Raw genomic sequence first — 19,809 nt, 5'->3', positions numbered from 1 at the left:
CAATGATACAGCAGATTATGCAGTCACAGAAAATTTTCTTGTCAACATATGATATACAATGAAAGTGGAAAAGCACTGTCTTCCAAAACTGAATAGCTTTAATTCCTGCTGAAGTCAATTGGTACTGGAGATAGTTAGCATCTTCCCAGTTTAGCTATTAGGAAAGGTAAAGGATGTAAAAATATAAACTATGAAGTTACATCCTATTCTACAGACTCAGCAATCCACTGGTCAATCTATATATACCGAGTCAGGTTAAATCTTTGCATTATTTGGTTGATACACTACAAAATAAAGCTAAACATGTTCCCCTACTGACACAATCTGAGGAAACACCAATAAAAAAAATCAACTGGGGAACACATTGTCCCCTTTGCTGTTCCTCCCACTGCCTAAGTTGAAATGGCAGAAAATCATGGACTAAAAAATTAAGGAGCTATTCAGGAATAAGGGTCCCTACCACAGTTAAGTTTTCCCTAAATGCATATGTAAGGCCAGCCCAGATTAATACCAGTCCTGTGCTGTAGGGGAAGTTTTCAAGGTACATCTGGGAAATCTCAACTGAGTCCCCTTCAGCTTTAACTCACTTACACCGTGATATGAAATCTATGGGTTTCAAATGCCAAACCTGTTCCTGCTTTGCTGTGTAAAGTTGGGGCAAACCAAAACACTGGACTGATCAGTCCAGAAATTCATGAACCTAACTTTGTAGCATTTTCTTTGCACTAGACAGAAATAACTGTCATAGGAAATAAGGGCATTATAAAACACTAACAACATTCTTTGCAAATAACAGATCGCCATGCAATGACATATGTTTACCTTTCTTTTTCTATTCAGTATTTAATAAAATATCCGGTGGAAGTGAGTTTGTGTTTAGTCTTCAAGACACATTGCCGTTTTGTAGTATGTTCAATAAAGAAACACCAAACTAAGATTTTTCCATATGACCAATAAACTCAGCTGTGTGTACCATCTGAGTATCAGATTAATTCTTACTCATATGTTCCTTGTCTTTGTGTTCACCCTACCTTCTGTCTGGAAGAAAGTAAATTTTAACATAAGGATTCCTTGGCCTCCCATCTTCCCTTGAAGGAAGATCCTTTGCTCCCAATATTGTCACTATTAACTGATGACCAACCTTGTCATACCACAGTTTTATCTGTAATGAGAAAATATTAATTAGTGAACTCATTTCTACAACAAAGTAGCATATTAATCCTTAAAATTAATTTTGCTCATAAGCTTCTATTTATATTGTTCAGTTAAACAGAAAATATCATGTTATACTTTGTATTTATAACAAAGCATAAAAATAAATTAATACTATAATAGCTTCAGTATGTACCAGGAGTTACTCTTTTTTAAAAAGCCTGTACAATAAGTACATTATTTCATACTAATTGTTTTTCACATGGTGCTTTGGTTAGGATTATTCTCTCTTGGCAGTGATATTGTATTATTTGCATTACTGATGTATGGTATTCATATATATACATTTCTAAGGAGTCTATGCACAATGAGCAAATGAGTTTTTCATGTCCTGTTGTGCTGGAAAGACTATGGGAAAAGACCATAAATATTTCAAACCTCTAAATGTTTTTCAAGATGCAGGGACTCATGCTGAAATCATATAAGCCCTCCAGAAACTGTAAGAGAGAAAGGCTCAGTAATCCAGCCCTCTTCACAGTCCAACTCAGCAACAACAAGGCAAAAACTACTATTACTCATCTGTAGAAATTATTATAAATCAGTCTTAGACTTGGTCTGCTATCCTTTTTTACTACAGTCATTAGAAGCTGCTATTTAGCTATTTCAGTTTGAATACTATAGCTGCAAATACGTTATTCAAGGAGAGGATATACCTACTTTAGAGCAGTCACTGTGGAAGGGGGAAATGGTGCAGTTAGGACAAAACAGAGCTTTCCAAATAGCCAGGGAGTCATTACATGGTGGTACCACTGCAGTATCATTAACTATAGCTGACAGAGGAGGCTCTCTTCATGGGGAGTTTGCCTGAGACAGAGGACAAACTAGGACATTTAAAGGAAACACTGACCCTGCCTGAACTTAAGGAAATCAAAGAGGATAATGCCCAACTCCACACCTGACCAAGCAGTGCACCTTTAGACATGAATATACCCTAGCTAAGGTAAACATAACCAGGGGAACATGCACTTTCTGTGGAGCCCATCTCACATCATTTCAGAGACAGGGTCTCCATTCGCTGTCATAGCTCCTCATCTTCAGCATTTCAGTCAGTTAAAGAAAGGTCTTGATGCAATTCTCAAGACTTTTGACCCACCAACAAGAGGCTGATTCAGCTTTCTGCCATTCTTAATACTTCAGTAAGTGAGATTACACTAAGACACTCCAAGTCAATCAATGGTGGCAGTGTACTTCTTCGTTCTCCATTACTTTAGATCTTGCAACTCCTGTAGCCACCAACCAGCAGTGTTTGAATGGATGTTAAAAAGGGGAAGATACCTGTCCTCTATTATCATGTTGTTGGCCCTACTACTGACTTTATAGGTTTCTGGTACCAACAGTTAAAGGCCTCTGTGGCCACTAACACAGAAAACTGTGTGAAAGAAATTATCCTTAATCAGTCAGATTTAAGAGTTCTAGATGCTCTTCCTACATTACTGCAAAGCAAGGGGCTTTGTGAGTATTTTTTCTAAACTGAGAATTATCTGGACTGCTAGGTATCTTCATCCAGCTACAGATCACAAGTAGAAAGCTTTGCACCAACTGTATGAATCCAAAGCAAAGCTTTAATGACCTCTGAAGTGCAAATCAACTTAAATGTTCTCTGACAGTAAATGTATCCACCCACAGGCTTCCTTGGGAGTCCTTGGGCAAAGGACAGACTTGGCTAGTCCCACAACCCAAGGGTAGTAGCACTGAAGACAGTGTTCTTCATCTGCTTTTGGGGGAAAAATTACCCTTGCTTAAGCAGAATGCAATATATTTGTGATCCAGACACTATCACAAACTGTGACTGAGTGAAAGTGAGATAATCTAGACATGGGTGCCAAAAATATAACCAGAATTATGTGTTCATATTTAGGCTGAATACTTCATCACTATATTTGTTTCAGACTGAATTTTTGCAGGAAAATTTCAGTCAAAATATTTGGAGAATGAGTCTAAGCAGAAAGTTAAATCATCTGACATAATTTCTTTGAGATGCTCTAACATCTGTGTTTTGGAACAAGAACTCAAAATTTGTATTGACTTATACCTTCTACTTTTCTCTTGATGCTCTGAAAAAAATTGGAAAAACTTGTACACAATGGGCATATTTTCCCCATAATTCTGCTTGTTACAGGAAAGGTCAGGAGGCAGAATTATGACCAGACAGTTCTCTCTATTTCCTGTGTACACACTGCTAGCACTCCAATATATAGCACAGGCACTTGTAACCCAAGAAGTCATTTGACTTGGATGCAAAGAGAAGAAAGGAAGAAACTGGGAGTGAGAGAATGGACAAAGAGCCCCATGGAGAGGAGGATGGGATTGCATTCTCATGGGGTTAGAAGAAGGAAGAAGGGACAAATCAGAAACTGCTTTAGAATTACTGGGAAAGTGAAGGATACAGGATGCTTCTTGGTGAAACAGGAAGAATGAAGCCACTAATGTCAGGGACCATAGAAGAACAGAGGGGCAAAAAGAGACTGAATGAGAGAAACAGAATGAAGTGACAAAAGAACCAGCCATTCTGTAACTGGCGCAAAATATGTTGCACAGAGAGATTGGGATGAAAGAAAATCTGACAAGAAGTCAAGACAGGAAATTGAAAAGGAAAATGAGAAACAAGGAATTAGACTAGCATACTGAACATGGAAAATTAGTTTAGGAATAGGACTGATCTAATTCTGACTCTCCTGTGCATAAATATTATGACAATATTTGGATAGTATGGTATTTTCCTACAAGAACCTGTTCTTTTCTATTCACAGGGAGAGAAAGGACAGCCATTTAAGACAGCCAGGTGCAGTCCAAGAGGAGAGGATTCCAGCCCTTCCTCTTTCCCAGAGCTCTTGTGCATCAAAGGGTGGATCCCTTAAAACATTTCAAAAGGTATTTACAAATTGAATGTTCTTCATTGTCTGGAAGCCTGGTATGAGACCCTGGCGCCTGATTTGTAGTGCTAAGTAAAGCATTGGAACTGAAGTCTGTGGTGCATATTATGCCTGGGTAGAACCTGGTTGTCTCAGACTCTGATCACAGTTTCTCAATTCTTAATCAGTAAATGCAAGACAATCCTACCACACCTCATAGAATACTATATATTTTTTATGTTGTGAAATAAACATGGGATGGCACATGTATAACAGGAAAGTTGATGAGGAAATGATTTTTTCTTTTATAGCTTTGTTGAGTTGTATGCAGAAAAGATTCCTAACACAAAAAAGTGAAAAACATTGAATTATTCAATCCATAGGGTGAAAGTCCCACAAGAATACACGGGTGTGATTCTCATCACTGAAAGACTTAAGCAGCTGACTAACAGAGCAGAGTCTACAAACCCTCCATTCAGCAGTTTTTTACACATGTAGGAATGGCCCTTTTAAAAGCTTAGAACATTTAAGAAACTGTGATGATTCAATCCTGATCTAAATGAAGGAAAGGGAAAGCTAAAATTACAACACATAAAATACACCACAGGAAAACCATCCTGGCTGATGCTAATGTGGAGGCTAACACCTGTAAAAAACTTCTTGAATAGGACTTTGTCTACCTAGATAATTTAGGATGTAGGTACCTAAAATTCACTTAGAAGGTGATCCAACCTGAATGCTTTCTAAAGATCTTTCAACTTAGTGTTGAAGTCCTGGTAACTTACTTGCCACACACATGCTCATATACTTTCCTTGCCTAGGCTCCTTCCCTAGGCAGATGTGCGCCTAATTCTTAACTAAATTTACATTGCAGCCTACATTCAGGCAAACAGGAATCTACATTCAAATGCATCCTAGAATTGTGAGATGGTCTGTTTTCCATAGAGTTCATCTGCTGCACTCCCTGAGACAGGCTTCCAGGTAAGAATACCTGCCATGCAGAGTGCAAGAAACAAGAACTCTTATGCAGTCAGGTGATGAAGGTAGTCATTAGGGGGAAACAGAGATGAGGGTCTGGTCCCAGCTTTGTAGGATTCTTTCTGTTTTTTAACCAATAGTGGTCTAATACAATATCAATACACATTCTGGGTAGCAGGTCTGGAATCTGCTACATCAAAATTAAGCTTTCTTTGCTATCACCACACACTTATATTCCCAGCCACACAGTATCTCAGCTTCAGATGAGACTTCATGCTCCAGAGAAGAAAGGGATGTACAATAGTTTGATGATAAAGGCACTTTTCTGAGAGACAGGTTCAATCTCTTCAGTCTAAACAGGGCTTAACCCACAGATGTCCCGTTTCTGGAATGAGCCTCCTACACATAGAACAGTATTTAAAAGCTGACTGCTGGTGTTGCATTCCGAGAAATGAGAATGCAGGTATCTAGTATTCCTGTTTGATCCTCTGTAGCCTCAGAAGAAGATGCCTCCCTCTGGAGAATTAAGTCACCCTCTGAAGTAGCCTAAATTTCAAATAGAGTTAATGAGGATAGGTGTCCTTTATTTGGGCTGGATCACTCACTGCAGATATTGAGGTATTTAGTTCTTTCCTTCAACTGTACAAGTCTAAGCTCCTTCCCAAGGTACCTCAGACTTACTTGAAGCTAGCATAAGTTAAGTTATATAAATTAAGGACATAAATTCGGTTTACTAGATTTCATCCTTTTTCTTTTATATCTCATCTTAACTAGAAATTTTATTCAGAGTGCTGACTGAGGTCAGAGTTCTAGAAAAGAAGTAATCATGTAATTAGGACCTATAGTCTATTACATATGCATAAGGGAAATCAGTTAAGAAAATCTAGATAATATCATTATTGCCATTTCCTATATTCCTATCTCATGAATGTTTGACTCTTTGCTTAACTATGCAATTCTAACATGGTTTTGTGCACAGCACATACAGGCATACTATATTTTAAGTGATAACTTTAGATTTAAAAACAAAGAATATTTGAAGTTTTTAATTCTATGCTACACTTTATTTCTTTGGTATATAAGGGTTGCTTCACAAATCTTATGGAAAAGAGATAAAACTTGTGCCACTGGGAGAGACTGCCTGCCCTGCAGCTTAATTTCTATCACCACAGCCTACTCAAATATCACTGGGTTTGAGAGACAGCTGGTCAGGCATTTTTGTTCTTCTGTTGTTCATTATAATTTTTCACATAACTTACAGAGCTGTTTATTAGTATAATATTTTGAAACTGAGATACTACTTTTCTTTCTTGCATTATTCTGAAACAAGAGGTACACCAGCAGTATCTTTTGTTGCAAAAACAAACAAACAAAATTTCTCAGTTTATTTTAAAAAATGCCTACAGCAACATTTTATTTGGACTTAAGCTTACGTAGATGCAGAAACTGCCCTGAGGTGGTGACGTCTTCGGTATAGTGAGGTGAGCTTTGCATTTGTTAAACATACCTCTAACAAATCCTGACTACTGAGGGTTGCTAAACCAAACTATTATTGCTGTCTGCTTCAGTTGCTGTCTGATATGCTGGAAAAAATACAAGAAAAGGCTGTCAAATTGAATAGCCTCTAGGATATGAAGGCCAGAAAATTACGGAGGTATTTAGGCTGCCCTAATCTAGATTTCTTTTAAAAATTTCTTTTTTAGTGGCTTTACCTTGATTTCAATAATGCCAAATAGGCGCACGCATATATCTTTATACATGATCAAATATATTGATGTTCTGTATTAAAGCAAAAAGGATGCCTGAAATTTTTGAAATTAGAAAAAAAACAGTGGTTTCATGGCAACTCTGGCTCAAAAGGAGGCTCCACCAAGTAAACAAGAGATACTGCATGGAAAACACAAATTTAAGAACAGATCATTTCCTACAAAGATATCGCAAAGCATCACTCTGTAAGTTAGAAATTTGCTGGTACACTAAACTGGATCTAAAAGTTAAGGAAATAAATATGCATTTTTCCAAGTACTGTAGAATTAGTAAAAGTTCAGGAGAAGGGTGCGTGGTAGGGAAAAAAGGAAATTGAATGGTTTTCTTCCCAATAAAATAATAATGATGATGGGTTTTAAATCATCCAGTGGTACAAGAGCTAGAAAATGAATGGAATGACACAGAGAGAAGTGTAGAAGAGGAACTTGTGCCAGAATCTGGGACATTTATCACCAGGATCAGTTTCAGACTAACAAGCAAAGATGCAAGCAAGAATAAAGGTGTGCATTTCCTGTTGAGAGCAATGTAACAAATAGGTATAAACAGAATGTTTGGAGATCCTAATTCTTGTAGGGAATTCTACAGACACAGCTATACCACAGCCCACAATGTAACGTATACTTCCTGACAACCATCAACAACAGCTCAGAGCTCTGAGTTAGCTAATTTCTCATGCCAAAAAGTAACCAGAGTTCTGCACTGCTGCTGGACCGCTTCTAATAGACTTGTTTAAAGATCACTGGAGAATTTCTGTTCTTCTCTGCAGCCTGCATTGTAAATAGATGTTAAATTAATCCATGTTAAACTATCTACCATCCCTACTAAAAGTGGGCAGATCAGTGACTTTCTGTTTCAGTCTAGTTGTAAAGATGTTGCCAAGGTCGTAAGTTTGAGCTCTTCAGGAACTCGTCACAAACACTATGTTTAGCTTTGACTGTTACTGAGCTCTGCAAAAAACTGTTAGAGAGGTCCACAATGACTCCACAGACATTATGCAGAAACAAAATTGCAGCTAAAGATGATTCTTACCTACAATATCAAAAATAATCCAGTCAGAGGTGAGAGAGTAAGCCTCATACACTTTCACCTCTTGTTGGATATTCTCTATTAAGCATCACACTTGTTTTATTTTCTTAAATGACTACCATAATTGTTTGATCAAAGTAAATTATTTTTTTTTGTTACAGGATATTAGTCTAAGTAGAACTGACAATTTTTACCTCTGTTTCTTTATTTTATATAATGTGATTAAAATACGGAACTACTACATGTTACTTCTACATTACAACATTCCATGAAACATGCAGGTTTCAGGCAGACATTTCTTTTTTAAATTGAACAATCAATTGTCATATCATTTCTTAATTTATTTTGCACATCTCTAAAAAGAAAATAAATATTAAAAGACTACTTCTGTCATATACAGTATTTACCTTTATGAACTACTTAAAACTTGTGATTGAATTTGTACCCCTCTGATTTCACTACCATGAGCAGAAGCCAGCTTTCTTAATCATGCTAAAGGATGTTTTAAGTTTTTAATACAGAGACAGTTTATGTCAGTAGCACATAATGATATGTTAACCTAAAACAATACTATCAAGACATTACTTTTTTAATCTCAATTTTTTTCTTAGATTTTTTATTTTGAATTTACATTTAAGCAGTTGTAAGGACTATTTTCAGGAAATAATATATTGTGAAAAAAATTGTACTTTATCAAATATGAGTCATAACCAAACCATTTCCTACAGTCTTATTTAGAATTCCTTTATAAATATATATATATGATCTTTTTTCCATTTCAATATGAAATTTAGTCATCTTATTCTGATCATTTAGATCATCCTTTACATCCTTCTTTGAGCACTTGATCAAATGAGAGAAACATTTATACGGCTCCCACACAAAAGATTAACAACTCCATAAAGATATTTTGTAAGAAAAGCAGATAATATTCTATTTACAAAAAAACTGAAAAACATGCAGCAAAAAAAGATAAGCATTGTAACGTATTAGTAAAACCTAGTTTTGCATTAATCTACAGTACCTTAGGAGTTTCCTAATGAAAAAAGGCAAACAACTTGTACCTAAACAGAATACCAAAGCTAAATAAATTCAGTAACACAATGGAAGAAGTCATTTTTTATTTAAATAGAGTTTTGATTATTTTGATGTACTTTTAAAATGCAAGAACCAAGTTTCATACAAAAGCAATTTGTTTCTTTAAACAAGGTACAAATTTTTTGCCTGTCTTCCACTCAAGGCGCTACTATTACTTGGAAAATGCAAAAAAGGATGTGTTAAGTAATGGTAATGAATGATTTAAAGAGACATTCATCTTTATATAATGACCTCAAGCACAAGATTATTTATTGCTTAAACAGTACACACATTTTGTATGTGGGATGCATAGCCATCATCACTATTGAAACCTGTATGAGTTTAATATTGGGTAAACAGCAAACTAAAACTAGTTGTCTCTTTAAATTTTAATTTAGTATTTTAACCCTCATGCAGAATTTTACAAGCTGCTCACAAGATGACATGGAACTTGTTAATATGGTTTAAAGCAACACACTAAAAACATGGGAAAAACGGACTATAATGTAATGTTTTCCTACTATGCATTTTCCATAACAAACAAAAGAAAAAACCACAACTTTAGTTTCTGTCAGGCAGACGAAGTCTTTACCTGAACCCTAGGAACAAAAGGCGTTGTTCTTCTACTAAGGCTTTGGCTCTGGTAAGCAAAATTAAAGAAAAAGCAATAAAACAAAACCAAAAAGGACAACACGCTGGAAACTAAAAGACCAAAAGTAAAAACAAAGACACACAACTATTACTTTAAACACAGCTTTACACCAACGACATATTTATCTAACACAAAGTATTTTAATGCAATGCATAAATTAAATCTGCAAATCTGTTACCAAATCATACCAAAACCCTGTGATGGAAATTCTGGCCTTAGGGAAGTCAGCAGGAATTTTGCCACTGATTCCCCAGGAGCAAGGATTTCACTTTGCAGGTCTACAGATAACATTTGCAATAGATTTAGGAATAACATTAACAAAAGGAGCAGGTCAGCAAAGTGTGATTTAAAAGTGGGGTAGGAAACATAAGTTCAGCTTGATCATCCCTTTCAGGAAGAGTGTAGATGCATATTCAGAGAGAGAAACAAGTACAGTTCATGCACTGACAGCTTTGGTTGCTTTCTAGAGTACAGCAAGTAAAGTAAGAGGCATTTCTACAAAAAGCCCTCCTAAATACTTAAAAATGATTAAGAGAAAGTTAGTGCTATCTGGTATTAGCATTACATGGGGGAAGGTACAATTGATGTATTTCAATTCTCCAGCAATCATGACAGAAATGACAGATGGTATATACAGAAAACCCTTGCATGAAATGGGATCTGGAGCATTTAGCAAACTTAGTAGTCGCATTGCACACATAGATGCATTTATAACTCTTATTTTTGTGATATAACACTTCAGACCACATACAGCCTTGTGGTTTCCAGGGGCTACATCAACACTACATCAGTACAGGCAACACTCCTAAGCTCCTGGACTAGCTACAAACTCCAACTACACTCTACTACACTCTACTCTCCATCTTCAGCTTAGGGCAACAGCTAATAGAGTGGCACAGAATGGGTACTGAGTATGGGGAATGGACAGGAACAGGAGCATATGTTGATACTTCAGAGGGCCAGGGAGTGGGAGAACAGGAGCATGGGAGTAGGTCACAACAACCACAGCAATGTGATGGATTTGAATCTCCTTCACCTCCCTGCTCAGTTTTCCTGAGATTATTGATCTATTTCGAAGTGATGGAAATAAGCTACTACTCAATATTCACTTCCGTAAGAAATGTACCCGAAGTATGGAGATAGGCAGTGTGATGATGCTTCTGCCACCCTCCTTGCTTACTTGGCATGCACAGATGCTGGAGAAATCTGTTCCATAAAATGTGTGAAGTAATCTGTTCTCACACCAAAGCAAGAGGATATATAAGAAAATTTCACAGTCTGGATGACGGGTTTTCTCTAATGTGCTCCTGTGCTCTGCGAGGTGCAGCAGCTGCACACTGCCCCCTGCTCTGCACAGGCAGTACTGCATAGCCCAATGTATGGGTGACCTACTCACATACAATAAAAGCAGATTTTCACATTGCTTCTGCTCTGTATTACAAGAGAAATACAGATATTCCAGAACATCACAATCCTAAGAGGGATAGAATATCTCCAACCATGCACCAAGGACCCTCACCTGCCATATTCTGCCTTGGGAAATGGAGGGTAATAAGCACCTCGTGTGCGCTACCTAGAACTTTCCAGGTTTTGACGTTACAGAGACAGCAATTTACTTGTGTAGAGGTAGAAAGGGGAGAAAAGAAAGGGGAAAAGGTGAAAGGTAGAAGGGGAGCATGTCTCATACTTGACCTCATCCCCCCAATATGCTGACATATTATGTCCTTCAAAATGTACAATATCCGCTTTCTAATATGCTACAGATATTACAACTACAATTAACATACCTCTTTTTATTGCTTTATAAACTGAATATGTATGGAAAATCTACTGAAGTGGTTCTGTGGTTCAGTTGTACAAGGAACTAGATTAATTTTTAAAATTACATCCCTTTTCTCTTAGAATTTCCACCAGTACAAAAATGAAATATTGTAATTTTATACCGGTATCCATTTACACAGCCTTCTAGTCATGTTATCAGTCTCTAAACCTAACTACTGCAAAAGCATTCCAAGTTATAGTTTTCATGCAGTATTAAAAAGGTAGCCAGAATGCAGTAATGAAGCGAAGAGCACCAATACACAAAGAATACTGACTTTTTCAAAATGATGTTAAAGGAAAAACAAATCAGTGAAAAACCACAGAAACAGGAACCAGACGAAGCAAATAATAATAAAACAATAATTGCAATAACAGTCAGATACTCCCCTGAAAGAACAATGTGGATCAAAAATGCCATAAAATAAACTGCACAGAATACAAATAAATTATTTTTATATATTAGTAAATTATAACTACACAATAGTTTATTGTAGCTGCACATAATTTGTTCAATTAAATATGTATTTGGGCAGAATAATCATTAATGGAAAGATTTCCTAACTATGTGAGATGGTTTGCTTCATGGGAAATCCTATTAGCCAGCTCTGGAGTGTCACTGTAACCTCAACAGAAGAAAACTGGTACACAGACTAATGTCAATACAGAGGAAAACACAGAAGATTGAACAGACAAAGACATCCCTGAATAATATAGAGGCATCACTGCAGCTAAACTGGCTAAAACCGTACTGAACATAAATAAATACATTCCAAAACACTATTAATATAAAAACCCTTGAAGTATACGTAGCACTGTCTGAATAAGGATGCATATATCCAAGTAATTATTCAAATACTTCAGACCTCCACCTGAACTGTAGGTATTTCCACTTCTGCCCACAACTCTTGTATTTCACAGCCTATTAACCACAGCTGCCCTAACAACAGCCCATCAGGACTACATGGTATTGTCCAAAAGTGCAGAAAATACAGAGAACACTTCCAAGATCTTGCCTATCGTGTTTCCTCAGATTCATCACACCTGTCTGAACTCAGCCACCATTGCCCAGAAAGTCAACTGACCCACCACTTCCACAAAGAACAGCATCCTGTCCCCACCTACTGCCAGGGCTCTGCAGTTATTCTCCTGCCTAGGCTCTCACCATAAAGAGCACATTCCCAATTACATTCAGAATTTAGTATTTCATTCCATTTAGGTCTTATTCGGCTATTTGGACAAATGAGTGTTCCATGAACTGTTCTGTCAGAAAGGAGCTGACTAAAATCGTGGAAAACCAAAATACTGAAGCTCATCCATTTTGTAGTGTTCAAACTAAAATAGTTTTTGGAACTTCAGGAGACTTTTAAAATTCAATTTTTCCCTATTACTTCACCTTTGCTAAAGGCCCAAAATTAGAAAATCTCATAGTCCATTCTAATTTTTCAAAACATCTCCAACTCTACAACGAGTTGTTTTTTTCACTAACTCTTCCAAAGTTTCAAAACTTTTTAAGATTATAAAATGAGAAACTAGAATTTTTAAAAGTGAAGGAAAAACTACTCGTTGCACTACCTTCAAGGCACATAAACCCCCAAATTTGAAAAGTAAAAAAATTTGTGATTTTTCAAAACTAACTTAAAATATCAGATCAGAAAGAAACTACAGATATATAACTGCCCAGTTAGGTGTCACATTGCTATGTATCTACACCATCTTCAGACATTATGACAGCCACCCTTCGTCGCAAAGCAAAATGTTTAGTACTAGCCTCCCAAAGCCTTGAGCCCACAGCAGCAGGAGCTGGGTTGTGCCATTAATATGATTAACATGAAATACAGCTATTTCCAACTTTTCTTTAGCTGGTGAGTTAAGATAAGTGTCCAAATTGTCAAACTGTCTACTAATGCTAGGTGTCTATATTGAGACAGTGGGGCTTTAATTTAGAAGGTTACAGAGCATTTCTGACTTCAGTGTCAGTCAACCGGAGCTATGTGTTCTCAGATATCAGCTGCTCTCTGAAGGAAACAAGGATATTGTGTAGTAGGGAGTATTGTATATAATTGCAAACAGTACATAAGGGAGTACAAAGAGGACAAATGTAGGGAAGATCTTTAAATGTGTCCTAACATTATTTGGTTTCCTTAGATGGAAAGAAATGCTATAAATTTATTAATAAAGGCATTTGTATCTTGAAGCAAGCAAAAAAAAAAAAAAAAAATAGGAATGATTCCTTCTTGAGTTAAACACTGAATTTATATGCCATTCTGAGATATAAAACCTTGTGAATTCTGTTATTGTTAATAAATTAGAATATACCTCCAAATCTCCTGATACTATTCTTATGCACCTCAAACTGCAGTATCCCATCAAACCACAAAATCAACAGACTAACTGACTTTACTAATAAATCCTAATCTTAAACTCCTGAAGATTTTGGTTTTGAAACTGAGAAAGTGTGAAAGTCCGTTCTGTGTGGTTCATATTTGGACCATCATTCCGCAGTGTCTGTGCATTGGATGTCTGAGCAGCTAACTCTGGATCTTGAATTTCATGCTGGGAGCTAGGAACCAAAACCTTTTGACAGCCTAATCTTTTATGAGATATAGCCAAAACAGATTTCCTTCGCCCCTGTTTCCACTATCAGCAGTTTTTGCTGTCTTGTAAAATTAATTGGTTTTTAGAAACCTTGGTCTGTGTATTTGACAGTTCATGTTCATGTTCCCTTGTCATTGTATTTTGTGCAAAGCGTTCTGCACTCTACAGTCAAGATTTCTAGTTTCCATTTATCCAAAGGATTGAGTCTTTCAAAGCAGTTAAGTACAACAGTTACAGAAAATTAAAAATTATATATTGTAGATGGCTGATCTGATGAGCAAAACAAATAATGTCTCATGCATTGCAAAATGGACCCAACACAGCTGCTGAACAGACAGAAAAATATTTCTTCCCCTCCTCTATCAATACCATAAACCATTTCTGTGAGACTTATAAACAGTCTGCTTAGATTTTATGCAGATTTTTATAGTGCACTCATTATCTTAACATAAACAACTTGGAAGAAATATGAATGTGACATTTTCAAACTTGTTTAACACCAGTTTTGCACTGCTTCCATTCCATTTTCTTTTCCTTTTCAATGTGTACCAGGCCACAACTGAGCACTTTTGAAAAATCACACTTTGGAGTTGTAAATGACACAGAAAGGTGTACAAAACCCAAGTTCTTCAGTTTAGTACAAAAAATTACCCTTTTAAAGAAAACATTCATGCAACTAACTTTGTTCTCAATGAGAATGAAGAACAAAAGTGAATAACACTGGTACAAAGAATACATTAGTAAACAATCAAAAGGATATCTGGGGGAAGGTATATATGAAAGCTAGTGCATAAGAAATAAGCAATATTAATGTCCAAGCACACAGGTAATAAAATCTACCAACTGTACGTGTAAGTGTTACAGCTGAAAAAGTATATATACTCAACAGCACAAACATAACTGGAGGCCAAGATTAGACCTTTCTGAAAATTTGACTCTACCAGTCTAGGTTACTAGATAAATATACATATATATATATGTCTCTAATTCATCATATATAAAATTTCCAAAAGCTAATAAAATGGAATGTCCTTATGAAACTATGGCCCTGCCTACACTGAGATACATAGCATTAATCAAAAAATTTAGCTCATTTAACAAGAAATTTATGTTAGAAGTAGCTTGCCCTCTGCAGTGAGAGTTGTATATGCTGCAAAAAGCACAACATTAATATCAATGAAATGTTTACATACTGAAAGTTGTCCAGACAAGAACTGTGGAACATCCCTTAACATGCCAGGACTCATAGGAGAAGTCACTGAAATAGAAGGTCGGTCCATTTTTTGAGATTCAAATGAACTAGAACCTGTAATTATAAATAAAAATATTTTATAAATAGTAGCACTTATGCATCTTTTACAATGTTCTTTAAATAAAAATTGTAGAAGTATAACCAAACATACAATAAAGTTCTGATAAATATTGCTTTTTTATCTATGTAAAATTACCAAATAATGATACTCAATCTATTGGTGCTCAGATGCAATCAAAAGCTTTTATTTATAGGATGAAAAATATTTTATTCAGATATTTCTGACTATGATTATGTCAGTAAGTTGAAGGCCCAAAATTCCTAAATAGGAAAGCAAATACTTTATTGTTGTCAAAGGAATTCAGTCTTCTGACTTATTATCTTGTACAGACTAATTTTTAATTAGATTTTTACAAAAACATCAAGATGTATGTAATGGGTTTTGTGCATTTTCTTTCAAATCTACAAGGTCTGCAAACTGTCAGAGGACAAGTTTTGACATATAAAACATAGAGTAAAAGTAAAGTATTTTTATAAATACAAAAGACAACCCACATCTCACAAAACATAAAATGGATTTTATTTTAAGAGTTGGCTGATCAGTGAAAAGTTATTGGAGGAGTTTTTCATATTATTATAATCAAGTTTATGCCACTGCATTTATTCATGGCTTCTATTATAAAAGAGTTCTAAAACAATGATAAAAAATAACTGCAGGCTGAAATCCATCTTATCAGATCGCAGCCAAAGAACAAGTTATTTTTCCCCACATGAAATATTTGTTTAGCCAATTTAAGGAGTGCTGAATGGTTCTAATAAAGTAGAAGTATTCTGTTTTCAAAGTAGCTATTTCTCAGGTTGTAAATAAAGAACATTTCATCCCCATTTCTAGTTTAGAAGGTTCAATTGAAATGCAAAACAACAAAACAGGAAATTAAAAATTACTATTAATGTTCTTGTATATTAGTAAGAATTATGCTTTTCTTTTCAATCAAAAATAGCCTAAGCTTATAACCAAATGTCAAGCCTAAATCAAAACATCCTGACTTTTGATAGTTTATTATTAAACAAAGGTAGATAGGTAATACAGTAAGATGACATATTGAGACAAATAGGGACAAAGAGACGAGAGCTGTACTGACTGTAGATGACATTTTTCAATCTATTTGTGCTTACATAAAAGAGAGAGAAGATTTTCCTACCCCACAATTGAAACTTACTGGACTCCAGCTGTGCATGTGTGCTGTCAGGTATTCTGGGAATGTCCCTGAAATCAGGAAAATTAAGACAGGCTGATCCTTTATCTAACAAGCATATTCAAATTTCAGTTACACTATAACACTTCTCAAGTCCCCATGGAATGCCTCAGGAAAGGTGTATGATCTGTTGGCTGTCTTCAGCCAAGGGGAAGATTTATCTTTTATCCAGTATAAATAATTTCAGTGGCAAATTAAAGCCTACAGAACAAGTGGTTTGGCTGAAGCAGGAGACAGGCTGTACACTCACAAATAAAATAATTCCGTAAAAAAAAAAGAACAATCTCAGAGTTAATGGTTGACTAAAACTGTGAGTAGTAGACTTTCTGATGACATTTTACATTAACTAAATCTATTGGACCTTCTTCGAACATAATAGACTGCCAATAATGGCTATCCCATTATGTCCTTCATTGTCCTTGAATCCCAAATTTGGACAATCTTACCTTTTCCGTGACTAAATAAAATGCGCGATTTCATTCGGCAAAATTGCATACTTGCATATACGTGAGATGTTGCAACACCTGTATTAAATTGTGTGTACAGCTATGTAATTTTAAAGCACTCTCTTGCAATGAGTAAGTACCTACCTCGTTACACCCACCCACCCCCAAAGGAACATATTCTTCCTACAAAGGGCAAACGTTACTGTATGCTAAGAAAAACTATCAGGATGCTAATAAATCATTTCAGAGGTATTTGAGCAAAACCAAGCAAGATGAGGAGCTTCAGCTCTGAGTCACAGCAAGAACAATATTTAGAATCATGATGTGTGTTTCAGGGCAGTTGGTTTCTTCAAGGCTGCATTAAGCGCAGATGCCCAGGTACGGGCAGTGGGGGCTGCAGGGGTGGCCTCTCTGAGGAGAGGCTGGGGCTGCCCTGTGCCGGACACGGCCGGTTCCAGCCAGTTCCAACCGACCTCAACAGACCCACCGCAGGGCATGGCTGAGCCTGTCAGCCAGGGTGGTGGTGCCTCCGTGACAAAGTATTTAAGAAAGGGTAAAAAAAAGCTGTGCAGCAGCTGTGAGAGAGAAGAGTGAGAAAAAAACTTGAGAGAAGCATCCCTGCAGATACCAAGGTCAGAGCAGAAGGAGGGGGGAGGAGGACTGACTGCAGCCCCCTTCCCCCACCCCCCTGCCCTGCTTGGTGGAGGGGGGAGGTAGAAGAGCCAGCAACAACGGAGTGAATTTGAGCCTGGGAAGAAGGGAGGTGAGGGGAAGGTGGTTTGGGGTTTGTTTTTATTTCTCACTAACCTATTCTCTTATTAATTCCTAATAAATTAAATTAATCTTCCCCAAGTCGAGTCTGTTTTGCCCATGATGGTAATTGCTGAGTGACCTCCCCATCCCTATCTTGACCCATGAGCTTTTCCATCTTATTTTCTCCCCCCATCCTGCTGAGGAGGGGAAGGGAGAGAGCGGCTGGGTGGGTGTTCGGTGGCCAGCCAAGGTCAACCCACCGCAAAGGTATGTGAAAAGGAAGGGGAAGTTAAAAAAGCTTTCAGTGATATCTACTGTCTCATACAATAAAAAAAAAAAAGAGTCTGTACTATATATAAATAAAACTTATCTAGTCCCTTTTTGGTATACTGTTTCCAAACTTTTTTCAAGACTCACTAGAAAGATAGCTTTACTAAGCAGATTGAGGAATATTTCCAAGTGAACTGATGCACAGTACCCAATAATTCAGACAAATTCAAACCTTGAAAGCATGTATCACTGTGAACAGATTGAATATGAGTTTTCTATAGATAGCTGAAACAATAAACTTGAAAGCTTTGAACACTATCATTTATGTTCCTAAAGCATACAGATCCCAGTACTTCACAGTAGCGTGAATGGTATTTCTTACAAGGAATTCTCACTGAGATGAACAGATGTAGGAGAAGCAGAAGTAGTTTAAGGCATCTCTTTACATTTTAAGATATGTTCCACTGCAAGCAGATTGTACAGAATAATTAATAAAACACAATGCATCATTCCTTCCAAATTCAAAACAGTAGTAACTATGAAAATAACATGCATTTTAAAATAACTATTTCTGAGAATTAGAAAGCAGAAAATAGACAAGTTCTTGTGTATAAGAGACAGCCAGCTCACATAGAATAGTAACTTGGCCATCAATTTTTATTTTAACATAGAAAAAGTGATAAATTGCATGCCAAAATGGTATGATTATTTTTTTTAAAGGAGCTTTCCATTTTAACTTCCTTTATCAGCTTAACTTGTCATCTTCAGTTTTCATAGCAGACAGCCCATAATAAAATGAAGAAGAACTAACAATCGTGTTTACTGGAATTTGGTTTTGTATGCAGAATATCAGGACGTGACAACAGGTTCTCTCTCTCAGCTAAGTTAATTGCCAGTAACTGTCTGAAGATTTTTGGCATGCGTTAGTGCGTTGCCATGAGAACATCAAGAGACTCTCTTTATAAGTAATAGGATATATTTCAATGCAAAAGTGAAATCCTTCAAGTGGGCATCAATTATTCTAATTATCACTTCTGACATCTGGTAAATCTGAACTTCTAATGATTTTAAAAACATTGAAACTTTACTCCCTGGGGAAGAACACAGACCTATGGTGTTACATTCCCTTGGGCAAGGTATTAATTTCTATAGTCCATTTGATTATCACCTGAAATCTTCTAAACTGAGAAGGTAATATGGTATTTCCAGTTCATCAGTTCAAATCCCATGAAAAACATTTCTGAGGTTATATTGTCAATATCAAAATCCAAAGAGTTATATACATCTAACCAGAATCTAAAACCTTACAAACTTGCAGAAAGTATTCATCACTGAGACTTCAGTTATAAACCCATTTAGATTAGTAACTGAAATTTGGGAGGGGAAAACCCTCTTTTACATCTACTGCAAAAAGACACTGGGAATCAAGTACACAGAACAACCTTTTTAGCCCTGATCTGGCTCAGTTCTTCAGACTATGTGGCAAGCAGTTAATGCTGAAGAATGCACCTTGAGAGCCCACATCACTTTCTTTAAAGAATTATAGATGAGCTGCTCTAGGGACAGCAAGTGGAGCACATGGTAACATAACAGAAGACATGATGATAATGAAGGCAAACAACAGACAGTAAATATAAAAGCACAAGAAAGAATACAGGAGGTTTTGCACATTGAAGAGAATGCAGAAAGAAAAAAAAAATTGAATATTTTCAAGACGTGAGCAGTTCCTTGAAACTTTTGCTATAAACTTCTGTTTGAGAGAAACTATGAAAGATCTTACACCTGTATGAAATGAATTTGAAACCTCCTTTTCTGAAACTATATTCTTCTAGTAATGTAGTTTGTCCCTTAG

At 36.3% G+C, this 19,809-nt stretch overlaps 1 protein-coding gene across 50 annotated transcripts in view; it reads right to left on the bottom strand.

Moving 5' to 3' along the window:
• The window catches only part of RIMS2 (regulating synaptic membrane exocytosis 2), a 493,527-nt gene that overhangs the window by 205,514 nt on the left and 268,204 nt on the right, over positions 1–19,809 (bottom strand). For 39 of the 50 annotated variants that reach the window (XM_052787016.1, XM_052787021.1, XM_052787004.1 and 36 more), the window contains 4 exons: positions 16,453–16,499; positions 15,174–15,286; positions 9,505–9,552; positions 1,032–1,162 (listed from right to left, as the gene is read on the bottom strand). In XM_052787016.1, the coding sequence (XP_052642976.1) occupies positions 1,032–1,162; positions 9,505–9,552; positions 15,174–15,286; positions 16,453–16,499 (339 nt within the window). The remainder of the gene's footprint in view (positions 1–1,031; positions 1,163–9,504; positions 9,553–15,173; positions 15,287–16,452; positions 16,500–19,809) is intronic. The other 11 variants (XM_052787017.1, XM_052787019.1, XM_052787031.1 and 8 more) reach the window with 1 other exon arrangement.

The sequence above is a fragment of the Harpia harpyja genome, chromosome 5 (genome assembly GCF_026419915.1).
Source record: "Harpia harpyja isolate bHarHar1 chromosome 5, bHarHar1 primary haplotype, whole genome shotgun sequence".
NCBI classification, from domain to species: domain Eukaryota; kingdom Metazoa; phylum Chordata; class Aves; order Accipitriformes; family Accipitridae; genus Harpia; species Harpia harpyja.
Note: the sequence above shows the minus strand (reverse complement) of the source record. Positions and strands in the feature narration are given on the sequence as shown.